Source organism: Amblyraja radiata, chromosome 12 (assembly GCF_010909765.2).
Source record: "Amblyraja radiata isolate CabotCenter1 chromosome 12, sAmbRad1.1.pri, whole genome shotgun sequence".
Taxonomy (NCBI): domain Eukaryota; kingdom Metazoa; phylum Chordata; class Chondrichthyes; order Rajiformes; family Rajidae; genus Amblyraja; species Amblyraja radiata.
In genome coordinates, this window is record NC_045967.1 from 54,953,444 (window position 1) to 54,965,902 (window position 12,459).

The 12,459-nt window shown below is 48.8% G+C and overlaps 1 protein-coding gene across 1 annotated transcript in view; it reads left to right on the forward strand.

Annotated features, from left to right (window-relative positions):
* Positions 1 to 7,579: 7,579 nt before the first annotated feature.
* The window catches only part of LOC116979234 (sodium/hydrogen exchanger 2-like), a 66,363-nt gene continuing 61,483 nt past the window's right edge, over positions 7,580 to 12,459 (forward strand). Inside the window, exon 1 of the mRNA XM_033030817.1 lies at positions 7,580 to 8,137. Coding sequence (XP_032886708.1) covers positions 7,843 to 8,137 — 295 coding nt within the window. The 5' untranslated portion in view covers positions 7,580 to 7,842. The remainder of the gene's footprint in view (positions 8,138 to 12,459) is intronic.

The window sequence follows — 12,459 nt, forward strand, 5'->3', positions numbered from 1 at the left end:
AGAATTGGAATTGAAAGATATTGGAATGCACTGCACATTGTCAACTGAAGATGACTTTCTCGGCATGAAATGGTCGCTGTCTATTGAAGAGGAGATATGTGGGCAATGGTACATATGGCAATGAAACACTTGTGACGTCTGAGGCATTGGGACTGTTTAAGACACGGGGTCACCACCGATTTTCCGGCAACCTCTAGTTTAATTTAGTTTAGTTTAGAGACACAGCACGGAAACAGGCCCTTCGGCCCACCGAGACCAAGGGAATAGGGGAGAAGGCAGGAACGGGGTACTGATTGGGGATGATCAGTCATGATGACAGTGAATGGTGGTGCTGGCTCGAAGGACCAAATGGCCTACACCTGCACCTATTGTCTATTGTCTAACACTGTCTTACACACACACCAGGGACATAGAAACATAGAAACATAGGAGTAGGCCATTCGGCCCTTCGAGCCTGCACCGCCATTCAATATGATCATGGCTGATCATCCAACTCAGTATCCTGTACCTGCCTTCTCTCCATACCCCCTGATCCCTTTAGCCACAAGGGACGCATCTAACTCCCTCTTAATTAGCATTTTAATGGGACAATTAGCATTTATGCCAAGCCAATTAACCTACAAACCTGTACATCTTTGGGGTGTGGGAGGAAACCGAAGATCTCACGCAGGTCACGGGGAGAACGTACAAACTCCGTACAGACAGCACCCGTAGTCAGGATCGAACCTGGGCAGGACGTGGATTGAATTTGCTTGCTCAGGGATAATATTGCATTTTAAACCTGAAAAATCACTCCAATTGATCTTTGATGTTGCTGCCCACGTCAAATGCTCGTCATATGTTAGTTCCATGTGTCCTGGCAAACCTGAGATGGAGTGTGGGAGGGAACCGGAGCACCCGGAGAAAACCCACGTGGTCACGGGGAGAAAGTACAAACTCCGTACAGACATCACACCCGTGGCCAGGATTGAGCCCGGGTCTCTGGCGCTGTGAGGCGGGAACTCTACCGCTGCGCCACCGTGACCGCCCCACTTTGAGGAGAGTGCGTAGTGGAGCAGAGAAGACGTAATAGAAAGGAACTGCGGATAATGGTTTACACCTGAGATGGCGCCCGAGCCAGGCGGCGCTCTCCGCGCGCTGGTCCCAGACGTGGATCTGCAATCACTCATTACAATCGCTGCGCTCTTTGAAACCTCTACTCCAATAGCAGCATTTATTACTCTAACTACGCTAACTATTGTTATCTATGCTAACCATGTTAACTATGTTCGCTAATGTTAAGGGCCTGTCCCACTTTCACGACCTAATTCACGACCTTTTTTACTAGTGGACATTTTTCATCATGTTGAAAAAACACCCCGACCTACTTGGTGCCACGAGTACCAACGACTAGCATCACGGCCCACCTACGGCCTACCTACAACCTACCTACGACCTCCTACGACCTCGTGACGACCATGCTGCGAGTATGAGTCAAGGGCAAACTCGGCAGAGGTCGTGAATTAGGTCGTGAAAGTGGGACATAGAAACATAGAAACATAGAGAATAGGTGCAGGAGTAGGCCATTCGGCCCTTCGAGCCTGCACCGCCATTCAACATGATCATGGCTGATCATCCAACTCAGTATCCTGTACCTGCCTTCTCTCCATACCCCCTGATCCCTTTAGCCACAAGGGCCACATCTAACTCCCTCTTAAATATAGCCAATGAACTGGCCTCAACTATCTTCTGTGGCAGAGAATTCCAGAGATTCACCACTCTCTGTGTGAAAAATGTTTTTCTCATCTCGATCCTAAAGAATTTCCCCTTTATCCTTAAGCTGTGACCCCTTGACCTGGACTTCCCCAACATCAGGAACAATCTTCCTGCATCTAGCCTGTCCAACCCCTTAAGAATTTTGTACGTTTCTATAAGATCCCCCCTCAATCTCCTAAATTCTAGCGAGTACAAGCCGGGTCTATCCAGTCATTTTTCCTTTATCATGTATCTGTACACTATAAGTGGTTCGATTGGAATCGTGTATTGTCTTTCCGCTGACTGGATAGCACGCAACAAAAGCTTTTCACTGTACCTCGGTACACGTGACATAATGCAGTTATTCTTTCATTGTATTTAACATATGTTCACTAAAACTGCAATCACAAAGTATTAATAAATCAAACTTTGCCCTGCTGTACAACGTACAAAATCCAGAACGCCATTAGTCATTTTTTATTTTAAGAGTCTAAATGTGTGCAATTTTTTTTCCAAAAATATACTTTATTCATACAATATACAGTAATATATTTGAGCCTCGCAATTATTTTTATTCAATCTGTCAAATAATTCAATCATTTTAATATGTCAACGTCGCTAATGTTTCTTTCAAATCATTGCATCGGTGAAATGTTTGTGAGGCTGTTATACCTTCTGAACCTTCTGAATGTTGTAGTCGGCAGGGCAGTAATCTGCATATCGCCAACTTGGACAATTTTACATTTTTAACATGCCAATTAGTCAGCCAATTAACCTGCAAACCTGCACGTCGTTGGAGTGTGGGAGGAAACCGAAGATCTCGGAGAAATTAATTTTGTCTATGCATTATTACTGTTTGTTTCTATTTATATATACACACATCACACACACTATCACAAGCACTATATATATATATACAGTGTATATAAATGTGTAAGAGGGAACTGCAGATGCTGGTTTAAACCAAAGGTAGACACAAAATGCTGGAGTAACTCAGCGGGACAGGCAGCATCTCTGGAGAGAAGGAATGGGTGACGTTTCAGGTCGAGACCCTTCTTCAGACTGAAAGTCACGGGGAAGGGAAACAAAAGATATAGAGATACAGTTATGTGTAGCGTTTAGTGCAAGATAAAGCCAGTAAAGTCTGATCAAAGATAGCCTGAGGGATACTTTAGATTTTCGATTTCAGAAATACAGTGTGGAAACAGACCCTTCGGCCCAGCAAGTTCGTGCCAACCAGCGATCACCACCCTGTATGCTAGCACTATCCTACGCACATGGGACAATTTGTAATTTTTACCGAAGCCAATTAACCTACAAACCTGCACGTCTTTGGAGTGTGGGAGGAAACCGGAGCACCCGGAGAAAACCCACGAGGTCACGTGGAGAACGTACAAACTCCGTACAGACAGCACCCGTAGTCAGGATTGAACCCGGGTCTCTGGCGATGTGAGAGACTCACAACTCTACCAATGCGCCACCGTGCCACCCCACCTTGAGGAGATTTCGTAGTGGAGCAGAGAAGGAACTGTGGATAATGGTTTATACAAAACGCTCGAGCATATCATCTGGCGAGAAACCAGAAAGATGGGAAGAGATTTTCCCAAGACAAATCAATATTTGTACGTGCATATTAAGCAGCTGCAGCAAGAAGGCATGCAAGAAAATCATCTCTGGCAACGTTCCCACATCCTTTCATTTTCTCCATGGAAACCATGAAGAGGATTCTAACCAGCGAAGGGCTGGCATGCAAGAACAAGAACATCAATTGTGTGGCACGGTGGCGCAGCGGTAGAGTTGCTGCCTCACAGCGCCGAAGACCCGGGTTCGATCCCGACCACGGGCGCTGTCTGTACGGAGTTTGTGCGTTCTCCCCGTGACCTGCGTGGGTTTTCCCCGATTTCCTCCCCACTCTCCTATGACGTACAAGTTTGCCGGCTAATTGGCTTGGTTCCATTGTAAATCGTCCCAAGTGTGCGTGTGTAGGATAGTGTTCGTGTGCTGGGATCGCAGGCCGGTGCGGGCTCGGTGGGCCGAAGGGCCTGTTTCAGCGCTGTATCTCTAAACGAAACTAAAAATGCTTAGTACAAATTGGGATAATGGGTCGTAGCAATGCGGGAATGGATCAGAAAGCACACTGAGCCCCTTAGTTCTTCAAGCCTACACTGCTGATCAATGATACCATGCTGATCAATAAATTAAACACATTTATCCATCTTGACTCCACTTATTATCATTTCCCAGCAGAAACCTGTCAAAATCAGATTTGATATTGATCGATTTAATTGGGTTTATTAGGGTGGCTGCTGCCTCACAGCGCTAGAGAGCCGGGTGCTGTCTGTACGGAGTTTGCACGTTCTCCCCATGACCTGTGTGGGATTTCTCCGGGTGCTCCGGTTTCCTCCCACACTCCAAAAGACCTACAGGTTTGTAGGTTATTTTGGCTGTGGTAAAAAAAAATTGTAAGCTGTCCCTAGTGTGTGTAGGATAGTGCTAGTGTATGGGGATCAAGGGTCGGCACGGACTCGGTGGGCCAAAGGGCCTGTTTCCGCGCTGTATCTCTTAACTAAACTAAATAGTTTTTAGAGGAAGGAGTTTCAGAATCTCGACATGATTTTCATGGAGAAGCATTTTCTGGCATCACCTGAGAAGATATTGTCCTCACTGATGGATAAGCAACATTAGATAGGTAATGGGGACTGGGTGGCACAGCTGGTAGAGCTCCTGCCTCACAGCGCCAGCGATCCACGTTAGTCCATGTAGTTCAGAGCTTATTTGGAGGTTGTTGCCAGATGGCTGTGGGGATGAAGCTGTTCCTGAACCTGGACGTTACTATTTCAGGCTCCTGTACCTTCTTCCTGATGGCAGGGGTGAAATGAGAGCGTGGCCAGGGTGGTGTGGGTCTCTGATGAAGCTGGCTGCCGTTTTGAGGCAGCGACTCCTGTAGATCCCTTCGATGGTGGGGAGGTCAGTACCCGTAACCAAGAGCAGAACTCGCTGTCAAAACATGGAGGGGACGAGGGACACAATTTTTTGGCGGCCACGCGCGCAAGCGCACACTCACACACACACGCGAGGCTTCGGAGGCTCAATCCAGCGCTAAAAGCGGAGATTTTAAAATCGGGATCACAAAAACTTGGGGGGGATGTCCCCCACCTCTCAAAACATGGGGGGGGACGTGTCCCCTCTGGCCCCCCCGGGTTTTCCGCCCCTGCCCGTAATGGACTGGGCAGTGTCCACCACTTTTTGAAGTTGTCTTAGCTCCTGGGTGTTCGGATTGCTGAACCCGGCCAAGATTCATCCGGTCTATATGCTCTCTACCGTACACCTGTAGAAGTTCTTCAAGAGAAGGTGGCACGGTGGCGCAGCGGGAGAGTTGCTGCCTCACAGCGACCCGGGTTCGATCCTGACCTCGGGTGCTGTCTGTACGGAGTTTGCACGTTCTCCCCGTGACCCGCGTGGGTTTTCTCCAGGTGCTCCGGTTTTCTCCCACCCTCCAAAGATGAGCAGGTTTGTAGGTTAATTGGCTTCGGAAAAATTGTAAATTGTGTGTAGTATAGTGCTGGCCTTCGTGGATCGCTGGTCGGCGTGGACTCAGTGGGCTGAAGTGCCTGTTTCCGTGCTGTATATCTAAAGTCTAAAGTATTCACCGCCATGGATAGAACAGGATATGGGTCAAATGCAGGCAGGTCAGACCAGTGTAGATGGGACATGTAAGTCGGTGTGGGCAAGTTGGGCCGAAGGGTCTGTCTCCATACTGCATCACTCTATGACATACAGAATCTCCTCAATCTTTAGAGATACAGCGCGGAAACAGGCCCTTCGGCCCACCGAGTCGGGGCCGACCAGCGATCTCTATACACTAACACTATCCTACACACACTAGGGACAATCTTCTGTGGGAGTAGAGGCATTGATAGGCTTACATTATACACCTGTGACGGGCGTAGACAGGACTAGGTTCAGTTCCGTTTATTGTCATGTGGACCAAGGGACAGTGAAGAGCTTTTGTTGCGTGCTAACTGGTCAGTGGAAAGACAATGCATGATTACCATCGAGCCGTCCACAGTGTACAGATACATGATAAGGGAATAACGTTTAGTGCAGGGGTGGTCAACCTTGTTCTGCATAGGGGCCAGGACGCATGTCTGTGAGCGGATGGCGGGCCACATCTATCACGTGTACACGTGGATCCCGCCCCCATCCCGCCCCGGATGGCAGGCATCAAATCACGTGTTCACAGAAGGTGGACAAAAATGCTGGAGAAACTCAGCGGGTGAGGCAGCCTCGTGCAATCCTTGCACATCTCGCCCGCTGAGTCTCTCCAGCATTGTTGTCTGTCTTCGATTTTTCCAGCCTCTGCAGTTCGTTCCTATACGTGTTCACGGAAGGTGCGCGGCCGTGCCGGCGGCTTTGCGCAGGATGCGGTACAGACAGAGCTCGGCGCTTGGCCGGGCGCTCGGTGGGCCAGATGATTACGGGGAAAAAATCCGCCTGCGGGCCGCATTCGGGTTACGGGCCGCATTCGGCCCGGGGGCCATAGATTGCCGACCCGTGGTTTAGTGCAAGGTAAAGCCATTAAAGTCCGAACAAATAGAATTAGAATAACGTTTATTTGAACTAAAGTTCAAACGAAATTACGTTTCTGCAGTCATACAAAGGAAAAAAAACCCAAGACACACATTTAACACAATTTACATAAACATCCATCACAGTGAATCTCCAAACACCTCCTCACTGTGATGGAAGGCAAAGTCTTGTCTCTCCCCTGTTCTTTATTCTTCTCCCGATGTTAAAGCCCTCGACGGGCGATGGTAAGTCCCATGGCCTTTAAAGCCGCGCCGGGCGATGTAAGGCCCTGCTCTGGGTCTTGATGTTGGAGCCCCCGGCGGGTGAGCGATGGTAAGTCCCGCGGTCGATCGCGGTCCTGTGGTGGCGCGCCGGGTGATGCAAGGCCCCGCTCCGGGTCATTTTAACCCCGCGATCTGGGCGGGAGAAGTTGCCGTTGCGGGAGCTCCAAAAAGCGGTCTCCCACCAGGGACCCACGAGCTCCCGATGTCACCGTCCACCGGGCCTGCGGCTGGAGCCTCCAAAGCTCCGGAGTCGTGTCGCAGCCGCGCGCCACCACAGCTCCCCACGCTCCTAAACCGGCCAGCCCCACGATGGTGAGTCCACAGCTCCGCGACTGGAGCCCCCAGGTCGTTCCGGTTGGAGGCCGCTCCACGGTGCCAGGCCCCAACAACAACGACTGTACGGGGGACCCATAGAAACATAGAAAATAGGTGCAGGAGGAGGCCATTCGGCCCTTCGAGCCAGCACCGCCATTGATTGTGATCATGGCTGATCGTCCCCTATCAATAACCCATGGGGACCCGTATCAATAACAAAGCTGGGGACCCGACAGGGAAAGGGTCGGTTCCCCCATACAGGGATGAGATTTAAAAGTTTCCCCCCGCCCCCCCCCCCCACACATATACACAGCTAAAAACAATATATAAACTACAACCAAAACATACACTTAACAGGACAAAAACAGGATGCTGCCACTTCCATAGTCTGAGGGTCTCCAATGAGGTAGATAGTAGTTCAGGACTGCTCTCTGGCTGTGGTAGGATGGTTCAGTTGCCTGATAACAGCTGGGAAGAAACTGTCCCTGATTCTGGAGGTGTGTGTTTTCACTCTTCTGTACATATTCTGTCTGATGGGAGAGGGGAGACGAGGGAGTGGCCGGGGTGGGGGCCCAGGGGGTGGTGTGGTCTGGTGTAGGGAGCGGTATGAACGAGCAATCCCAGGCGCAGGGGGGTGGAGTGAGAGGACAGGCGATGTATCAGCACCGCCCGTTGGAAGGAAGCCATCTCCCTCCCCTTACAGAGAGAGGGAGGGAGAGAGACAGAGAGAGAGAATGCAAGCTCAGGAATAAGCCAGCATCTTCGGGACTCTGGAGCAGAAGGAAGAAGAGGGATTGTGTGTGTGTGTGTGTGGGGAGAGAAAGAGGATGCAGATTGCAACAAACCAGCTTTGAATGCAGCGGGCGAGAGTGGCTTGTGCTGAGTGCGGGATCAGGGGATAGGACTCGTTCATCAGACGCTGCCTCCTTCATCATTCACCATGTCCCGCCGCTGCAGCCTCTGCCTGGGCATCTTCTTGCTGCAACTTTTATCAGGGACTTCCCTGCTGGCAGAGACGGTGCTGGGCCCGCTGGGCAACGCCACTGGGCGATGGGTGCCCGCAGCCTCCGGCCAGCCGCTGACCAGAGCCCTCCAGCCGGCTTGGGAGCCGGGGCTGAACGGGAGCGGCGCCGCCGGGGACACCGCGCTGAAGATCTTCTCCATCGAATACCATCACGTCCAGGTGCCCTTCGAGATCACCCTGTGGATCATGCTGGCCTCGCTGGCTAAGATAGGTAAGCGTGGCTGGCCTTTTGGCATCTGTGCGCCGTGGTGGAGGAGAAAGACCAAGAGTGTTTCATTGTCCTGTGTCCCAGGGAGAAGATTCTCACTTCTAGCGGTACAACATAATGTATAAACGATGTACACTGTAAATAATATGATAAAGGAGAGAAAAATATTCAGTGTGTGTACACACACACACACACACACACACACACACACACACACACACACACACACACACACACACACACACACACTCACACACATATATACACTCACACTCACACACACACACACACACACACACACACACACACACACAATAGCATATCACATATATATTCAACTATATCTATATATATATATAGCGTCCCCTGCGCTCCATGGAATAGAGACCCAGTCTACTCAACCTCTCCCTATTGCTACTGTATATATGTAATATATATGTGTATAGCTGTATATGTGTGTATATGTATATATAATAAACACACACACACACACACATAATATAAAATAGAATATCACATATATATTCAACTATATATATATATATATATATATATATATATATATATATATATATATAAACATAGAAACATAGAAAATAGGTGCAGGAGTAGGCCATTCGGCCCTTCGAGCCTGCACCGCCATTCAATATGATCATGGCTGATCATCCAACTCAGTATCCTGTACCTGCCTTCTCTCCATACCCCCTGATCCCTTTAGCCACAAGGGCCACATCCAACTCCCTCTTAAATATAGCCAATGAACTGGCCTCAACTACCTTCTGTGGCAGAGAATTCCAGAGATTCACCACTCTCTGTGTGAAAAATGTTTTTCTCATCCCGGTCCAAAAAGATTTCCCCCTTATCCTTAATATCCCCCTTTCCCTCATATATAGAGTAGGGGAATCGAGGACCAGAGGACATAGGTTCAAGGTGAAGGGGGAAAGAATTGATAGGGATCTGAGGGGTTACTTTTTCACACAAAGGGTGGTGGGTGTTTGGAACGAGCTGCCAGAGGAGGTAGATGAGGCAGGGACTACCCCATCGTTTAAGAAACAGTTGGTCCGGTACATGGATAGGACAGGTTAGGAGGGATATGGACCAAGCGCAGGCAGGTGGGACTGGTGTAGCTGGGACATTGTTGGCCGGTGTGGGCAAGTTGGGCCGAAGGGCCTGTTTCCACACTGTATCACCCAATACTTTTTACATATATATATATATATATACAGAGAGAGAGAGAGAGAGCGCTGGAGTAATTCAGCAGGACATGTAGCATCTCTGGAGAGAAGGAACGGGTGATGTTTTCGGGTCAAGACCATTCTTCAGACTGAGAGTCGGGGGAAATAGAAACAAGAGATATAGACGATGATATACAGGGATATAACACAAATGAATGAAAGATATGCACAAAAGTAATGATGATAAACGAAACAGGCCATTATTAGCTGTGGACTCAGTGAGAATGAGTTATATATATATGTGTATGTCTATATATGTAAGAAAGAACTGCAGATGCTGGTTTAAATCGAAGGTAGACACAAAATGCTGGAGTAACTCAGCGGGACAGGGAGAAAGAGAGCCCATTCCTTTTGTCCAGAGATGCTGCCTGTCCCAGTGAGTTACTCCAGCATTTTGTGTCTGGCTTATATGTGTGTGTCTCTCTATCTATCTCTCTCTCTCTGTGTCTCTCTCTCCCTCCCTTTCTCTCTCTCTCTCTCTCTCTCTCATTCTCTCTCACCCTCCCTCTCTCTGTCTCTCTCACTCTCTGTCTCTCTCACTCTCTGTCTCTCTCTGTCTCTCTCACTCTCTGTCTCTCTCGCTCTCTGTATCTCTCTCTTCTCTGTCTCTCTCTCTCTCTGTCTCTCTGTATATACATATACAAACAGACACACATATATATTACTGATGGCCTTCACATGACCCGCATCTTCAGTGACTAGTCGCATTGGAAATTGCTGCAGTTGATCCCAAACGATAAATAATGAAAAGCTGCAACTCAAACTGTGCATTTCATGCTCATCTTGTTGCTGAAATGCTGGCTGCTTTAGGATGGGTACAGCAAGCATGCAGTCAGACCAGACCTGACGGCTCACTAGACGAAGGCTCTTGTTAGCGGCACTCATTAGGAGGATGCATCCAATGGCAATCTGGACCTGTCGTTGTTTGGGAGAAGGGCCAGTCGGTGCATTGTGAAGGGAGGAACTGCGGATGCTGGTGTATACCAGAGATGGACGCATAAAGTGCTGGAGTCACTCAGCGGCTGGGTCAGGCAGGGTCAGGCAGCATCTCTGGAGAGAAGGGACGGGAGGTGGTTTGGGTCGGATCCTTCTTCAGACCTGAAGCATCACCGATTCCTTCTCTCCAGAGATGCTGCCTGACCCGCTGAGTTACTCCAGCATTTTGCATTTGCCTTTGACTGGTTTGGTTTGCCCATGCTACTAATTACCACAGTGTAGCAGAATTCCCCCCCCACAGCCCCCCTCTCAGAACTGCACAAATTGGATGTGTATTTCAACCCAGCTTCTGTATTTTTTTTCACAGTTTGATTTATTTTGGTAATCCCAAGAGTGAGACGAGACGAGTTTATATAAGCAAGCACATTGCGGAGAAGATTCAGATGCTTTGACTTGCAAACATCAGTCTAGTTTATTGTCACGTGTACCGAGGTACAGTGAAAAGCTTTTTGTTGCGTGCTAACCAGTCAGCGGAAAGACAATACAGGATTACAATCGAGCCATTTACAATGTATAGATACATGATAAGGGAATAACGTTTAGTGCAAGGTAAAGACCAGTAAAGTCCGATCAAGGATAGTCTGAGGGTCACCAATGAGGTAGATAGTAGTTCAGGACTGCTCTCTGGTTGTGGTAGGATGATTCAGTTGCCTGATAACAGCTGGGAAGAAACTGTCCCTGAATCTGGAGGTGTGCGTTTACACACTTCTGTACCTCTTGTCTGATGGGAGAGGGGAGAAGAGGGAGCGGCCAGGGTGAGACTGGTCCTTGATGATGCTGCTGGCCTTGCCGGGGCAGCGTGAGGTGTAGATGGAGTCAATGGAAGGGAGGTTGGTTTGTGTGACGGTCTGGGCTGCAATGTCCAACATTCGCTACAATTGGATGGAGCCGTTCACAAACTAAGCTGGGTTGGCATCCCGATAAAATGCTTTCTGTGGTGCATCTGTAGAAGTTGGTGAGAGTTGTAGGGGACATGTCCAACTTCCTAAGCCTTCTGAGGAAGTAGAGGCATTGGTGTGCTAGCAGGGACGAAACTGTCCCTGAATCTGGAGGGGTGTGTTTTCACACTTCTGTACCTCTTGCCTGATGGGAGAGGGGAGAAGAGGGAGTGGTTGGGGGATCATGGACCTTCATGGGGGTGTGTCGGTTTGGGGAGAGGGACGGGGCAGTGGGGGGGGGCGGGGTGAAGGGGAGTGCGGATGGTGGGAAGGGTCCATTGCCGGATAACTGGGTGTCACATCTTAGTTTAGTCAGTTATATTTACTTTAATATATTGTCACGTGTGCTGAGGTACAGTGAAAAGCTTTTGACTCATGCCATCCTGTCAGTGGAAAGACAATGCATGATTACAATCGAGCCGTCCACTGTGTACAGATACATGATGAATGGAATTATGTGAATAACATTTAGTGCAAGAGAAAGTCAATAGACAATAGGTGCAGGAGTTGGCCATTCGATCCTTCGAGCCAGCACCGCCATTCAATGTGATCATAGAAACATAGAAAATAGATGCAGGAGTAGGCCATTCAGCCCTTCGAGCCTGTACCGCCATTCAATATGATCATGGCTGATCATCCAACTCAGTATCCTGTACCTGCCTTCTCTCCATACCCCCTGATCCCTTTAGCCACAAGGGCCACATCTAACTCCCTCTTAAATATAGCCAATGAACTGTGGCCTCAACTACCTTCTGTGGCAGAGAATTCCAGAGATTCACCACTCTCTGTGTGAAAAATGTTTTCCTCATCTCGGTCCTAAAAGATTTCGCCCTTATCCTTAAACTGTGACCCCTTGTTCTGGACTTCCCCAACATCGGGAACAATCTTCCTGCATCTAGCCTGTCCAACCCCTTAAGAATTTTGTAAGTTTCTATAAGATCCCCCCTCAATCATCTAAATTCTAGCGAGTACAAGCCGAGTCTATCCAGTCTTTCTTCATATGAAAGTCCTGACATCCCAGGAATCAGTCTGGTGAACCTTCTCTGTACTCCCTCTATGGCAAGAATGTATTTCCTCAGATTAGGAGACCAAAACTGCACGCAATACTCCAGGTGTGGTCTCACCAAGACCCTGTACAACTGCAGTAGAACCTCCC